At 42.2% G+C, this 17075-nt stretch overlaps 1 protein-coding gene across 1 annotated transcript; it reads right to left on the reverse strand.

Moving 5' to 3' along the window:
• Positions 1-667: 667 nt before the first annotated feature.
• On the reverse strand, positions 668-16628 carry LOC137307486 (probable G-protein coupled receptor 139). The gene is made up of 3 exons (XM_067976831.1): positions 16461-16628; positions 16172-16244; positions 668-1566 (listed from the first exon to the last, which is right to left on the reverse strand). Exons 1-3 carry the CDS (start codon positions 16626-16628, stop codon positions 668-670), a joined length of 1140 nt encoding a protein of 379 aa, XP_067832932.1.
• Between the last annotated feature and the right edge of the window lie 447 nt (positions 16629-17075).

The following is a 17075-nucleotide window of genomic DNA, read 5'->3' on the forward strand; positions in this document are numbered from 1 at the left end:
GGGGAGAGTGTGGACTTTACTCCTCACTGCTCTCCCCAGGGGGTGGGGGGAGAGTGTGGACTTTACTCCTCACTGCTCTCCCCAGGGGGTGGGGGGAGAGTGTGGACTTTATTACTCACTGCTCTCCCCAGGGGTGTGTGGGGGGAGAGTGTGGACTTTATTACTCACTGCTCTCCCCAGGGGTGTGTGGGGGGAGAGTGTGGACTTTATTACTCACTGCTCTCCCCAGGGGTGTGTGGGGGGAGAGTGTGGACTTTATTACTCACTGCTCTCCCCATTGGGTGGGGGGAGAGAGTGTGGACTTTATTACTCACTGCTCTCCCCAGGGGGTAGGGGGAGAGTGTGGACTTTACTCCTCACTGCTCTCCCCAGGGGGTGGGGGGAGAATCTGGACTTGTATTTTTGTTTATTTTTTATCTTTTAAATTCTCCAATATGATGAAAGTATTTGTGCCATTAGTCGTGATATATAATTTTACAACTTGTACTTTCCTGATATATAATCTTTGACAGCACTGTAAATGAGTTGATAAATTCCCTCAGGTTATAAAGGTTTCAGTGATTGGAGAATACACAGTGTTTGCAGCACCGTGGCCTGGTGGAGAGAGAATCAGACACCGTATGACGCAGAACGGTCTCTGATCTGAGAAAGTCTTCAGATCTTCTCATTATTTAATGAATTTTATAATTACAGTAAAGGGATATTTCACCACATTCTTCAACTGCTCTCTGAATTTAGTCTGTGTCACGGCATAAATACAAGTGTTTGTGCAGCAACTCATGAGCTGGAACATGAATCCCAGTTCCTGTATAAACCTGGGTAGAATTACAGAATAAAACCCCAACATCCACACCCGGTTCCATATAAAATACACCGTAAACAGCGCCCAGAACAGAATAAAGTTCCCTGATATCACGAAGAGTAAAATTATGGATTTCCTTCGGCTCTCCATCTCTGGGTCTCTGGGACTCTCCCCACTGTTGTGACCCCGGAGTCTCCTGCGGGCTCTGCTGGCCACTAAAATGTATCTGACAGTGAAAACATTGAGCAGCAGAATCAGAACAAATGGGATCCCCGGGGTGAGGATATAATGAAGGAATTCAATTATTGCCCACATCGGTGAATCCATAACAGTGGCTGTTACATAACAAAACCACGGTTCATTGTAAAGCACATACCATTCTGTGAACATAAAGTACCAGAAAATGTTCTTCAAACAGCCCACCACACTCACTGTTCCCAGAACCACACCCGCCGTTCTCTCGGTGCAATATTTAGTTTTCAGCTTCTGACAACAAATGGCCACAAATCGATCGAAGGTGAAAGTGACGGTGAACCAGACGGAACAGTCTGTGGCTGCGAAAAGCAGGACGGCGTGGATATTACACACGGGGATGGACCGCATGAAACGAAACTGATCCTGATAGACAATGGGAATCTGCCTGAGTATCAGATCGAAGATAACGACCAGTAGATCCGCCGCTGCCATCGCCACCAGGTAACGAGTGACACATTTGGAGAGACCGCACTTTCCCCGAGATAGGATCACAATCGTCAATAAGTTAACTGTAAGGAAGGGAAATAAACAGGGCAATTGTACATCAGGCTGGAACTGCCTGTAAATATTATTACCATCCCTGGATCAACAGTAAATATTATCACCCTCTCTGGATCCCCTGTAAATATTAGCACCGCCTCTGGATCCCCTGTAAATATTAGCACCGTCTCTGGATCCCCTGTAAATATTATCACCCTCTCTGGATCCCCTGTAAATATTAGCACCGCCTCTGGATCCCCTGTAAATATTATCACCCTCTCTGGATCCCCTGTAAATATTATCACAGTCTCTGGATCCCCTGTAAATATTAGCACCGACTCTAGATCCCCTGTAAATATTAGCACCGTCTCTGGATCCCCTGTAAATATTATCACCCTCTCTGGATCCCCTGTAAATATTATCACAGTCTCTGGATCCCCTGTAAATATTAGCACCGACTCTGGATCCCCTGTAAATATTAGCACCGCCTCTGGATCCCCTGATAATATTATCACCCTCTCTGGATCCCCTGTAAATATTATCACAGTCTCTGGATCCCCTGTAAATATTAGCACCGACTCTGGATCCCCTGTAAATATTAGCACCGCCTCTGGATCCCCTGTAAATATTAGCACCGCCTCTGGATCCCCTGTAAATATTAGCACCGTCTCTGGATCCCCTGTAAATATTAGCACCGTCTCTGGATCCCTTGTAAATATTAGCACCGCCTCTGGATCCCCTGTAAATATTAGCACCGTCTCTGGATCCCCTGTAAATATTATCACCGTCTCTGGATCCCCTGTAAATATTATCACCGTCTCTGGATCCCCTGTAAATATTATCACCGTCTCTGGATCCCCTGTAAATATTAGCACCCTCTCTGGATCCCCTGTAAATATTCGCACCGTCTCGGAATTCCCTGTAAGAATTATAGAATCATAGGTTACAGCACGGAAGGAGGCCATTCGGCCCATCGAGTCCACTCCGGCTCTATGCGCGAGTAATCCAGCTAGTCCCACTCCCCTGCCCTATCCCTGTACTCCTGCATATTTTATCCTTTCAAGTACTTATCCAGTTCCCTTTTGAAGACCATGATTGAATCTGCCTCCACCAACCCCTCAGGCAGTACATTCCAGATCCTAACCACTCACTGTCGAAAAAATGTTTTCCTCATATCTCCTTTGGTTCTTTTGCCAATCACCTTAAATCTATGCCCTCTGGTTCTTGACTCTTCCGCCAATGGGAACAGTTTCTCTCTATCTATTCTGTCTGGACCCTTCATGATTTTGAATACCTCTATCAAATCTCCTCTCAACCTTCTCTGTTCCAAGGAGAACAATCCCAGCTTCTCCAGTCTATCCATGTAATTTAAGTCCCTCATCCCTGGAATCATTCTAGTAAATCTTTTCTGCACACTCTCTCAGTCCTTCACATCTTTCTTAAAGTGTGGTGTCCAGAACTGGACACAATACTCCAATTGTGGCCGAACCAGTGTTTCATGAAGGTTCATCATGACTTCTTTGCTTTTGTACTCCCTGCCTCTGTTCATAAAGCCCAGGATCCTGCATGCTTTTTTAACCACTTTCTCAACCTTCCCTGCCACCTTCAATGATTTGTGCACATATATCCCCAGATCTCTCTGTTCCTGCACCCGTTTTAGAATTGTGCCCTCTAGTTTTTATTGCCTCTCCTCATTATTCCTACTGAAATGCATCACCTCGCATTTTTCTGCGTTAAACTTCATCTGCCATGTGTCCGCCCATGCCACCACCCTGTTTCTATCCTCTTGAAGTCTATCACTATCCTTCTCACTGTTCACTACCCTTCCAAGTTTTCTGTCATCTGCAAATTTTGAAATTGTGCCCTGTACATCCAAATCCAAGTCATTAATATATATCAAGAAAAGCAGTGGTCCCAGCACTGGATCCCCTGTAAATATTAGTACACTTTCTGGATCCCCTGCAAATATTAGTAACATCTCTGGACCCCTGTAAATATTACTACCGTCAATGAAGCCCCTGAAAATATTAGTTCCATCACTGGATCCCCTGTAAATATTAGTAATATCTCTGGATCTGTTGTATATTATCACACTATCTGGATCCCCTGTAAATATGTGCAATATCTCTGGATCCCCTGTATATTATCACCATCTCTGGATCCCCTGTATATTATCACCATTTCCAGATCCCCTGTATATTATCACTGTCTCTGGATCCCCTGTATATTATCACTGTCTCTGGATGCTCTGTATATTGTCACCTGAGCCCGTGTAAATATTTGTCCCATCTCCGGATCACCTTTTAATATCTGTACCAACTCTGGATCCCTTATGTATTATCATCATCTCTGGATTCCCCCTAAATATTGGTACAGTCTCTCGATCCCCTGTAAATATTAGTACAGTGTCTTGATTCCCTGTAAATATTAGTACCGTCCCTGGATCACCCTGTAAATATTACAATCATCACTGGATCCCCTTTAAATATTAGCACTGTCACTGGAACCCACTGTAAATATTAGTACCTTCTTTGGATCCCCTATAAATGTTAGTACTGTCTCTGGACCCCTGTTAATATTAGTACTGTCCCTGGATCCGCTGTATATTATCACAGTCTCTGGATCCCCTGTATATCATCACTGTCTCTGGATCCCCTCTAAATTATAAGTACCATCTCCAGATCACCTGTAAATATTTGTACCTTCTCTGGATCCGCTGTATATTACCACCGTCTCTGGATCCCCTGTATATTATCACCGTCTCTGTATCCGCTGTATATTATCACCATCTCTGGATCCCCTGTATATTATCACCGTCTCTGTATCCACTGTATCTAACCACCATTCCTGTATCTGCTGTATTTTATCACTGTCTCTGCATCCACTGTATATTATCACCGTCTCTGTATCCACTGTATATTATCACCGTCTCTGTATCCACTGTATATTATCACCATCTCTGTATCCACTGTATATTATCACCATTCCTGTATCTGCTGTATATTATCACCATCTCTGCATCCTCTGTATATTATCACCGTCTCTGTATCCACTGTTTTTTAGCACCATTCCTGTATCTGCTGTATTTTATCACTGTCTCTGCATCCACTGTATATTATCACCATCCCTGTATCCACTGTATTTTATCACTGTCTCTGCATTCCCTGTATATTATCACGGTCTCTGCATCCAGTATATATTGTCAATGTCTCTGGTTCCCCTGTATATTATCACCGTCTCTGCATCCACTGTATATTATCACCATCTCTGCATTCCCTGTATATTATCACCGTCTCTGCATTCCCTGTATATTATCACTGTCTCTGCATCCACTGTATATTATCACCGTCTCTGTATCCACTGTATTTTATCACCGTCTCTTGATCCCCTGTATATTATCAACGTCTCTGCATCCACTGTATATTATCACTGTCTCTGTATCCACTGTATTTTATCACTGTCTCTGCATCCACTGTATATTATCACTGTCTCTGCATCCACTGGATATTATCACCGTCTCTGCATCCCCTGTATATTATCACCGTCTCTGGATCCCCTGTATATTATCATCTTCTTTGACCCCTTGTATATTATGACTATCTCTGGATCCCCTTCGTATTATCACCCTCTCTGGAATCCCTGTATATTATCACCTTCTCTTGATCTGCTGTAAGTTATCACTGTCTCAGCCCCACTGTATATTATCACTGTCTCTGCATCCACTGTATATTATCACTGTCTCTGCATCCTCTGTATCTTATCACCGTCTCTGCATCCACTGTATATTATCACTGTCTCTGCATCCTCTGTATATTATCACCGTCTCTGCATCCACTGTATATTATCTCCGTCTCTGCATCCACTGTATATTATCACTGTCTCTGCATCCACTGTATATTATCACTGTCTCTGCATCCTCTGTATATTATCACCGTCTCTGCATCCTCTGTATATTATCACTGTCTCTGCATCCACTGTATATTATCACTGTCTCTGCATCCTCTGTATATTATCACTGTCTCTGCATCCACTGTATATTATCACCGTCTCTGCATCCTCTGTATATTAACACCGTCTCTGCATCCTCTGTATATTATCACCGTCTCTGCATCCTCTGTATATTATCACTGTCTCTGCATCCTCTGTATATTATCATCGTCTCTGCATCCTCTGTATATTATCACTGTCTCTGCATCCACTGTATATTATCACTGTCTCTGCATCCACTGTATATTATCACCGTCTCTGCATCCTCTGTATATTATCACTGTCTCTGCATCCACTGTATATTATCACTGTCTCTGCATCCTCTGTATATTATCACTGTCTCTGCATCCACTGTATATTATCACCGTCTCTGCATCCTCTGTATATTATCACTGTCTCTGCATCCTCTGTATATTATCACCGTCTCTGCATCCACTGTATATTATCACCGTCTCTGCATCCTCTGTATATTATCACCGTCTCTGCATCCACTGTATATTATCACTGTCTCTGCATCCTCTGTATATTATCACTGTCTCTGCATCCACTGTATATTATCACCGTCTCTGCATCCTCTGTATATTATCACTGTCTCTGCATCCACTGTATATTATCACCATCTCTGCATCCTCTGTATATTATCACCGTCTCTGCATCCACTGTATATTATCACCGTCTCTGCATCCACTGCATATTATCACCGTCTCTGCATCCTCTGTATATTATCACTGTCTCTGCATCCACTGTATATTATCACTGTCTCTGCATCCTCTGTATATTATCACCGTCTCTGCATCCACTGTATATTATCACCCTCTCTGCATCCCCTGTATATTATCACCCTCTCTGCATCCACTGTATATTATCACCATCTCTGCATCAAAAGTATATTATCACTTTCTCTGCATCCACTGTATATTATCACTGTCTCTGCATCCTCTGTATATTATCACCGTCTCTGCATCCACTGTATATTATCACTGTCTCTGCATCCTCTGTATATTATCACCGTCTCTGCATCCACTGTATATTATCACTGTCTCTGCATCCACTGTATATTATCACTGTCTCTGCATCCACTGTATATTATCACCGTCTCTGCATCCTCTGTATATTATCACTGTCTCTGCATCCACTGTATATTATCACTGTCTCTGCATCCTCTGTATCTTATCACCGTCTCTGCATCCACTGTATATTATCACTGTCTCTGCATCCTCTGTATATTATCACCGTCTCTGCATCCTCTGTATATTATCACTGTCTCTGCATCCACTGTAAATTATCACTGTCTCTGCATCCACTGTATATTATCACCGTCTCTGCATCCTCTGTATATTATCACTGTCTCTGCATCCACTGTATATTATCACTGTCTCTGCATCCTCTGTATATTATCACTGTCTCTGCATCCACTGTATATTATCACCGTCTCTGCATCCACTGTATATTATCACCGTCTCTGCATCCTCTGTATATTATCACCGTCTCTGCATCCTCTGTATATTATCACTGTCTCTGCATCCACTGTATATTATCACCGTCTCTGAACCACTGTATATTATGACTATCTCTGGATCCCCATCATATTATCACCCTCTCTGGAATCCCTGTATATTATCACCTTCTCTTGATCTGCTGTAAGTTATCACTGTCTCGGCCCCACTGTATATTATCACCGTATCTGCATCCACTGTATATTATCACCGTATCTGCATCCACTGTATATTTTCACCGTCTCTGCAACCCCTGTATATTATCATCATCTTTGGACCTGTATATTGTCACAATCTCTGGATCCCCTGTATGTTATGACCGTCTCTGAATCCCCTGTATATTATTACCATCTCTGCATCCACTGCATATTATCATCGTCTCTCGATCCCCTGTATATTATCACCATCTCTGTATCCCTTGTATATTATCACCACCTCCGGATCCCCTGTATATTATCGGCAACTCTGCATCCAGTGTATATTATCACCCTCTCTGCATCCACTGTATATTATCACCGTTACTGCATCCTCTGTATATTATCACCGTTACTGCATCCTCTGTATATTATCACCGTCTCTGCATCCCCTGTATATTATCACCGCATCTGGATCTGCTGTATATTTCCACCATTCCTGTATCTGCTGTATTTTATCACCGTCTCTGCATCCACTGTATATTATCACCATCCCTGTATCCACTGTATTTTATCACTGTCTCTGCATCCCCTGAATGTTATCACGGTCTCTGCATCCAGTATATATTGTCACCGTCTCTGGATCCACTGTATATTATCACCGTCTCTGGATCCACTGTACATTATCACCGTCTCTGGATCCCCTGTATATTATCACCGTCTCTGCATCCACTGTATATTATCACCGTCTCTGCATCCACTGTATATTATCTCCGTCTCTGCATCCACTGTATATTATCACTGTCTCTGCATCCACTGTATATTATTACTGTCTCTGCATCCACTGTATATTATCACCGTCTCTGCATCACCTGTATATTATCACGGTCTCTGGATCCCCTGTATATTATCACAGTCTCTGACCCCCTGTATATTATGACTATCTCTGGATGCCCTTCATATTATCACCCTCTCTGGAATCCCTGTATATTATCACCTTCTCTTGATCTGCTGTAGGTTATCACTGTCTCGGCCCCACTGTATATTATCACCGTCTCTGCATCCACTGTATATTATCACCGTATCTGCATCCATTGTATATTATCACCGTCTCTGCATCCACTGTATATTATCACCGTCTCTGCATCCACTGTATATTATCACCGTATCTGCATCCACTGTATATTATCACCGTCTCTGCATCCACTGTATATTATCACCGTCTCTGCATCCATTGTATATTATCACCGTCTCTGCATCCTCTGTATATTATCACCGTCTCTGCATCCACTGTATATTATCACCGTATCTGCATCCACTGTATATTATCACCGTCTCTGCATCCTCTGTATATTATCACCGTCTCTGCATCCTCTGTATATTATCACTGTCTCTGGATCCCCTGTATATTATCACCGTTTCTGCATCCACTGTATATTATCACCGTCTCTGCATCCACTGTATATTATCTCCGTCTCTGCATCCACTGTATATTATCACTGTCTCTGCATCCACTGTATATTATTACTGTCTCTGCATCCACTGTATATTATCACCGTCTCTGCATCACCTGTATATTATCACGGTCTCTGGATCCCCTGTATATTATCACAGTCTCTGACACCCTGTATATTATGACTATCTCTGGATGCCCTTCATATTATCACCCTCTCTGGAATCCCTGTATATTATCACCTTCTCTTGATCTGCTGTAGGTTATCACTGTCTCGGCCCCACTGTATATTATCACCGTCTCTGCATCCACTGTATATTATCACCGTATCTGCATCCATTGTATATTATCACCGTCTCTGCATCCACTGTATATTATCACCGTCTCTGCATCCACTGTATATTATCACCGTATCTGCATCCACTGTATATTATCACCGTCTCTGCATCCACTGTATATTATCACCGTCTCTGCATCCATTGTATATTATCACCGTCTCTGCATCCTCTGTATATTATCACCGTCTCTGCATCCACTGTATATTATCACCGTATCTGCATCCACTGTATATTATCACCGTCTCTGCATCCTCTGTATATTATCACCGTCTCTGCATCCTCTGTATATTATCACTGTCTCTGGATCCCCTGTATATTATCACCGTTTCTGCATCCACTGTATATTATCACCGTCTCTGCATCCACTGTATATTATCACCGTCTCTGCAACCACTGTATATTATCACCGTATCTGCATCCACTGTATATTATCACCGTCTCTGCATCCACTGTATATTATCGTCGTATCTGCATCCACTGTATATTATCCCCTTCTCTGCAACCCCTGTATATTATCATCGTCTCTGGAGCTGTATATTGTCACAATCTCTGGATCCCCTGTATATTATGACCGTCTCTGAATGCCCTGTATATTATTACCATCTCTGCATCCACTGTATATATTCACCGCCTCTGGATCCCCTGTATATTATCACCATCTCTGTATCCCTTGTATATTATTACCATCTCTGCATCCACTGTATATTATCACCGTCTCTGCAACCCCTGCATATTATCTCCACCTCCAGATCTCTTGTATATTATCACCGTCTCTGCATCCACTGTATATTATCACCGTCTCTGCATCCCCTGTATATTATCACCGTCTCTGCATCCACTGTATATTATCACCGTCTCTGTATGCCCTGTATATTATCACGGTCTCTGCATTCCCTGTATATTATCACCATCTCTGCATCCTCTGTATATTATCACCATCTCTGTATCCACTGTATGTTACCACCATTCCTGTATCTGCTGTATTTTATCATCGTCTCAGCATCCACTGTATATTACCACCATCCCTGTATCCACTGTATTTTATCACTGTCTCTGCATCCCCTGTATATTATAACGCTCTCTGCATCCAGTATATGTTTTCACCATCTCTGGATCCCCTGTATATTATCACCGTCTCTGGATCCACTGTATATTATCACCGTCTCTGGATCCCCTGTATATTATCACCGTCTCTGCATCCACTGTATATTATCACCGTCTCTGCATCCACTGTATATTATCACCATCTCTGCATCCACTGTATATTATCACTGTCTCTGTATCCACTGTATTTTATCACTGTCTCTGCATCCACTGTATATTATCACTGTCTCTGCATCCACGGTATATTATCACCGTCTCTGCATCCCCTGTATATTATCACCGTCTCTGCATCCCCTGTATATTATCACCGTCTCTGCACCCCCTGTATATTATCACTGTCTCTGCATCCACTGTATATTATCACCATCTCTGGATCCCCTGTATATTATCATCTTCTTTGACCCCTTGTATATTATGACTATCTCTGGATCCCCTTCATATTATCACCCTCTCTGGAATCCCTGTATATTATCACCTTCTCTTGCTCTGCTGTAAGTTAACACTGTCTCAGCCCCACTGTATATTATCACCGTTTCTGCATCCACTGTATATTATCACCGTATCTGCATCCACTGTATATTATCACCGTTTCTGCATCCACTGTATATTATCATCGTCTCTGCAACCCCTGTATATTATCATCATCTCTGGAGCTGTATATTGTCACAATCTCTGGATCCTCTGTATATTATGACCGTCTCTGAATCCCCTGTATATTATTACCATCTCTGCATCCACTGTATATTATCACCGCCTCTGGATCCCCTGTATATTATCACCAACTCTGTATCCCTTGTATATTATTACCATCTCTGCAACCCCTGCATATTATCACCACCTCCGGATCCCCTGTATATTAACGGCAACTCTGCATCCAATGTATATTACCCTCTCTGCATCCACTGTATATTATCACCGTCTCTGCATCCACTGTATATTATCACCGTATCTGCATCCACTGTATATTATCACCGTCTCTGCATCCACTGTATATTATCACCGTCTCTGCATCCATTGTATATTATCACCGTCTCTGCATCCTCTGTATATTATCACCGTCTCTGCATCCACTGTATATTATCACCGTATCTGCATCCACTGTATATTATCACCATCTCTGCATCCACTGTATATTATCACCGTATCTGCATCCACTGTATATTTTCACCGTCTCTGCAACCCCTGTATATTATCATCATCTTTGGACCTGTATATTGTCACAATCTCTGGATCCCCTGTATGTTATGACCGTCTCTGAATCCCCTGTATATTATTACCATCTCTGCATCCACTGCATATTATCATCGTCTCTCGATCCCCTGTATATTATCACCATCTCTGTATCCCTTGTATATTATCACCACCTCCGGATCCCCTGTATATTATCGGCAACTCTGCATCCAGTGTATATTATCACCCTCTCTGCATCCACTGTATATTATCACCGTTTCTGTAACCACTGTATATTATCACCGTTACTGCATCCTCTGTATATTATCACCGTCTCTGCATCCTCTGTATATTATCACCGTCTCTGCATCCCCTGTATATTATCACCGCATCTGGATCTGCTGTATATTTCCACCATTCCTGTATCTGCTGTATTTTATCACCGTCTCTGCATCCACTGTATATTATCACCATCCCTGTATCCACTGTATTTTATCACTGTCTCTGCATCCCCTGAATGTTATCACGGTCTCTGCATCCAGTATATATTGTCACCGTCTCTGGATCCACTGTATATTATCACCGTCTCTGGATCCACTGTACATTATCACCGTCTCTGCATCCACTGTATATTATCTCCGTCTCTGCATCCACTGTATATTATCACTGTCTCTGCATCCACTGTATATTATTACTGTCTCTGCATCCACTGTATATTATCACCGTCTCTGCATCACCTGTATATTATCACGGTCTCTGGATCCCCTGTATATTATCACAGTCTCTGACCCCCTGTATATTATGACTATCTCTGGATGCCCTTCATATTATCACCCTCTCTGGAATCCCTGTATATTATCACCTTCTCTTGATCTGCTGTAGGTTATCACTGTCTCGGCCCCACTGTATATTATCACCGTCTCTGCATCCACTGTATATTATCACCGTATCTGCATCCATTGTATATTATCACCGTCTCTGCATCCACTGTATATTATCACCGTCTCTGCATCCACTGTATATTATCACCGTATCTGCATCCACTATATATTATCACCGTCTCTGCATCCACTGTATATTATCACCGTCTCTGCATCCATTGTATATTATCACCGTCTCTGCATCCTCTGTATATTATCACCGTCTCTGCATCCACTGTATATTATCACCGTATCTGCATCCACTGTATATTATCACCGTCTCTGCATCCTCTGTATATTATCACCGTCTCTGCATCCTCTGTATATTATCACTGTCTCTGGATCCCCTGTATATTATCACCGTTTCTGCATCCACTGTATATTATCACCGTCTCTGCATCCACTGTATATTATCACCGTCTCTGCATCCACTGTATATTATCTCCGTCTCTGCATCCACTGTATATTATCACTGTCTCTGCATCCACTGTATATTATTACTGTCTCTGCATCCACTGTATATTATCACCGTCTCTGCATCACCTGTATATTATCACGGTCTCTGGATCCCCTGTATATTATCACAGTCTCTGACACCCTGTATATTATGACTATCTCTGGATGCCCTTCATATTATCACCCTCTCTGGAATCCCTGTATATTATCACCTTCTCTTGATCTGCTGTAGGTTATCACTGTCTCGGCCCCACTGTATATTATCACCGTCTCTGCATCCACTGTATATTATCACCGTATCTGCATCCATTGTATATTATCACCGTCTCTGCATCCACTGTATATTATCACCGTCTCTGCATCCACTGTATATTATCACCGTATCTGCATCCACTGTATATTATCACCGTCTCTGCATCCACTGTATATTATCACCGTCTCTGCATCCATTGTATATTATCACCGTCTCTGCATCCTCTGTATATTATCACCGTCTCTGCATCCACTGTATATTATCACCGTATCTGCATCCACTGTATATTATCACCGTCTCTGCATCCTCTGTATATTATCACCGTCTCTGCATCCTCTGTATATTATCACTGTCTCTGGATCCCCTGTATATTATCACCGTTTCTGCATCCACTGTATATTATCACCGTCTCTGCATCCACTGTATATTATCACCGTCTCTGCAACCACTGTATATTATCACCGTATCTGCATCCACTGTATATTATCACCGTCTCTGCATCCACTGTATATTATCGTCGTATCTGCATCCACTGTATATTATCCCCTTCTCTGCAACCCCTGTATATTATCATCGTCTCTGGAGCTGTATATTGTCACAATCTCTGGATCCCCTTTATATTATGACCGTCTCTGAATGCCCTGTATATTATTACCATCTCTGCATCCACTGTATATATTCACCGCCTCTGGATCCCCTGTATATTTATCACCATCTCTGTATCCCTTGTATATTATTACCATCTCTGCATCCACTGTATATTATCACCGTCTCTGCAACCCCTGCATATTATCTCCACCTCCAGATCTCTTGTATATTATCACCGTCTCTGCATCCACTGTATATTATCACCGTCTCTGCATCCCCTGTATATTATCACCGTCTCTGCATCCACTGTATATTATCACCGTCTCTGTATGCCCTGTATATTATCACGGTCTCTGCATTCCCTGTATATTATCACCATCTCTGCATCCTCTGTATATTATCACCATCTCTGTATCCACTGTATGTTACCACCATTCCTGTATCTGCTGTATTTTATCATCGTCTCAGCATCCACTGTATATTACCACCATCACTGTATCCACTGTATTTTATCACTGTCTCTGCATCCCCTGTATATTATAACGCTCTCTGCATCCAGTATATGTTTTCACCATCTCTGGATCCCCTGTATATTATCACCGTCTCTGGATCCACTGTATATTATCACCGTCTCTGGATCCCCTGTATATTATCACCGTCTCTGCATCCACTGTATATTATCACCGTCTCTGCATCCACTGTATATTATCACCATCTCTGCATCCACTGTATATTATCACTGTCTCTGTATCCACTGTATTTTATCACTGTCTCTGCATCCACTGTATATTATCACTGTCTCTGCATCCACGGTATATTATCACCGTCTCTGCATCCCCTGTATATTATCACCGTCTCTGCATCCCCTGTATATTATCACCGTCCCTGCACCCCCTGTATATTATCACTGTCTCTGCATCCACTGTATATTATCACCATCTCTGGATCCCCTGTATATTATCATCTTCTTTGACCCCTTGTATATTATGACTATCTCTGGATCCCCTTCATATTATCACCCTCTCTGGAATCACTGTATATTATCACCTTCTCTTGCTCTGCTGTAAGTTAACACTGTCTCAGCCCCACTGTATATTATCACCGTTTCTGCATCCACTGTATATTATCACCGTATCTGCATCCACTGTATATTATCACCGTTTCTGCATCCACTGTATATTATCATCGTCTCTGCAACCCCTGTATATTATCATCATCTCTGGAGCTGTATATTGTCACAATCTCTGGATCCTCTGTATATTATGACCGTCTCTGAATCCCCTGTATATTATTACCATCTCTGCATCCACTGTATATTATCACCGCCTCTGGATCCCCTGTATATTATCACCAACTCTGTATCCCTTGTATATTATTACCATCTCTGCAACCCCTGCATATTATCACCACCTCCGGATCCCCTGTATATTAACGGCAACTCTGCATCCAATGTATATTACCCTCTCTGCATCCACTGTATATTATCACCGTTTCTGCATCCACTGTATATTATCACCGTCTCTGCATCCACTGTATATTATCACCCTCTCTGCATCCACTGTATATTATCACCGTTTCTGCATCCACTGTATATTATCACCGTCTCTGCAACCACTGTATATTATCACCATCTCTGCATCCACTGTATATTATCACCCTCTCTGCATCCACTGTATATTATCACCGTCTCTGCATCCACTGTATTATCACTGTCTCTGGATCCCTGTATATTTTCACTGTCTCTGCATCCTCTGTATATTATCATCATCACTGTATCCCCTGTATATTATCACAGTCTCTGGATCCCCTGTATATTATCACAGTCTCTGGATCCCCTGTATATTATCACTGTCTCTGGATCCCCTCTATATTATGACCATCTCTGAATCCCTTGTATATTATCACAGTCTCTGGTTCCCCTGTATATTATGACCATCTCTGGATCCCCTGTATATTATGACTATCTCTGGATCCCGTGTATATTATCACAGTCTCTGGATCCCCTGTATATTATGACCATCTCTGGATCCCCTGTATATTATGACCATCTCTGAATCCCTTGTATATTATCACAGTCTCTGGATCCCCTGTATATTATGACCATCTCTGGATCCCTTGTATATTATCACAGTCTCTGGATCCCCTGTATATTATGACCATCTCTGGATCCCTTGTATATTATCACAGTCTCTGGATCACCTGTACATTATCACCATCTCTGGATCCCCTGTATATTGTTACTGTCTCTGGATCCCCTGTATATTATCACTGTCTCTGGATCCCCTGTATATTATCACTGTCTCTGGATCCCCTGTATATTATCACTGTCTCTGGATCCCCTGTATATTATCACTGTCTCTGGATCCCCTGTATATTATCACTGTCTCTGCATCCTCTGTATTTTAGTATCGTGTCTGGACCCCATTCCAATACTGACACACCCCAGTGACCCTGTAAAACAGGTGCATGCTCAGAGACCCTGAAGTACAGCCTCACTTTCAGGGTCCTATTGTGAATTAAATCTCACACCCAGAAAGTCCCCGTATATATATCTCTCATCACTGATCCCACTCCCCCATCAATGTATCTCCCAGCCCGGGTACCCCTTTTAATTTTTGAGCTGGATATAGAGACTTACCATCAAATCAAACAGCAGCGAGTGCTGGACAGGGAGCAAGAACAATTATGCAGTGAAACATGTTTTATCGAATTAATAGCTGGATATAGAGACTTACCAGAAACACCAATAGCAGCGAGCAGAGGATAGTAAATTACTTGTATACCCAAAAGCACAAAATTTATCCGATCCTCGAATGAGACAAAATCATAATTTACGTCGAGATATTGAAATATCCAGAATGGACTGTTCCAATCTGTTGTTCTCAGATTCCGACCCATTGTTGTAACATTCCAATCTATTGTTCTCAGATTCCGACCCATTGTTGTAACATTCCAATCTATTGTTCTCAGATTCCGACCCATTGTTGTAACATTCCAATCTATTGTTCTCAGATTCCGACCCACTGTTGTAACATTCCAATCTATTGTTCTCAGATGCCGACCCATTGTTGTAACATTCCAATCTATTGTTCTCAGATTCCGACCCATTGTTGTAACATTCCAATCTATTGTTCTCAGATTCCGACCCACTGTTGTAACATTCCAATCTATTGTTCTCAGATTCCGACCCATTGTTGTAACATTCCAATCTATTGTTCTCAGATTCCGACCCATTGTTGTAACATTCCAATCTATTGTTCTCAGATGCCGACCCATTGTTGTAACATTCCAATCTATTGTTCTCAGATTCCGACCCATTGTTGTAACATTCCAATCTATTGTTCTCAGATTCCGACCCACTGTTGTAACATTCCAATCTATTGTTCTCAGATTCCGACCCATTGTTGTAACATTCCAATCTATTGTTCTCAGATTCCGACCCATTGTTGTAACATTCCAATCTATTGTTCTCAGATTCCGACCCATTGTTGTAACATTCCAATCTATTGTTCTCAGATTCCGACCCACTGTTGTAACATTCCAATCTATTGTTCTCAGATTCCGACCCATTGTTGTAACATTCCAATCTATTGTTCTCAGATTCCGACCCATTGTTGTAACATTCCAATCTATTGTTCT

The sequence above is a fragment of the Heptranchias perlo genome, chromosome 3, assembly GCF_035084215.1.
Source record: "Heptranchias perlo isolate sHepPer1 chromosome 3, sHepPer1.hap1, whole genome shotgun sequence".
Classification (NCBI taxonomy): domain Eukaryota; kingdom Metazoa; phylum Chordata; class Chondrichthyes; order Hexanchiformes; family Hexanchidae; genus Heptranchias; species Heptranchias perlo.

Bases quoted from the DNA above. Each gene is read 5' to 3' on its own strand.
- LOC137307486 (XM_067976831.1), bottom strand. From the start codon at position 16,628: ATGGGTCGGAATCTGAGAACAATAGATTGGAATGTTACAACAGTGGGT. The intron at 16,245-16,460 runs GTGGGTCGGAAT...GTCTCATTCGAG, and splicing joins TAGATTGGAATGTTACAACA to GATCGGATAAATTTTGTGCT. The intron at 1,567-16,171 runs GTAAGTCTCTAT...CCTTCCTTACAG, and splicing joins CGCTGCTATTGGTGTTTCTG to TTAACTTATTGACGATTGTG.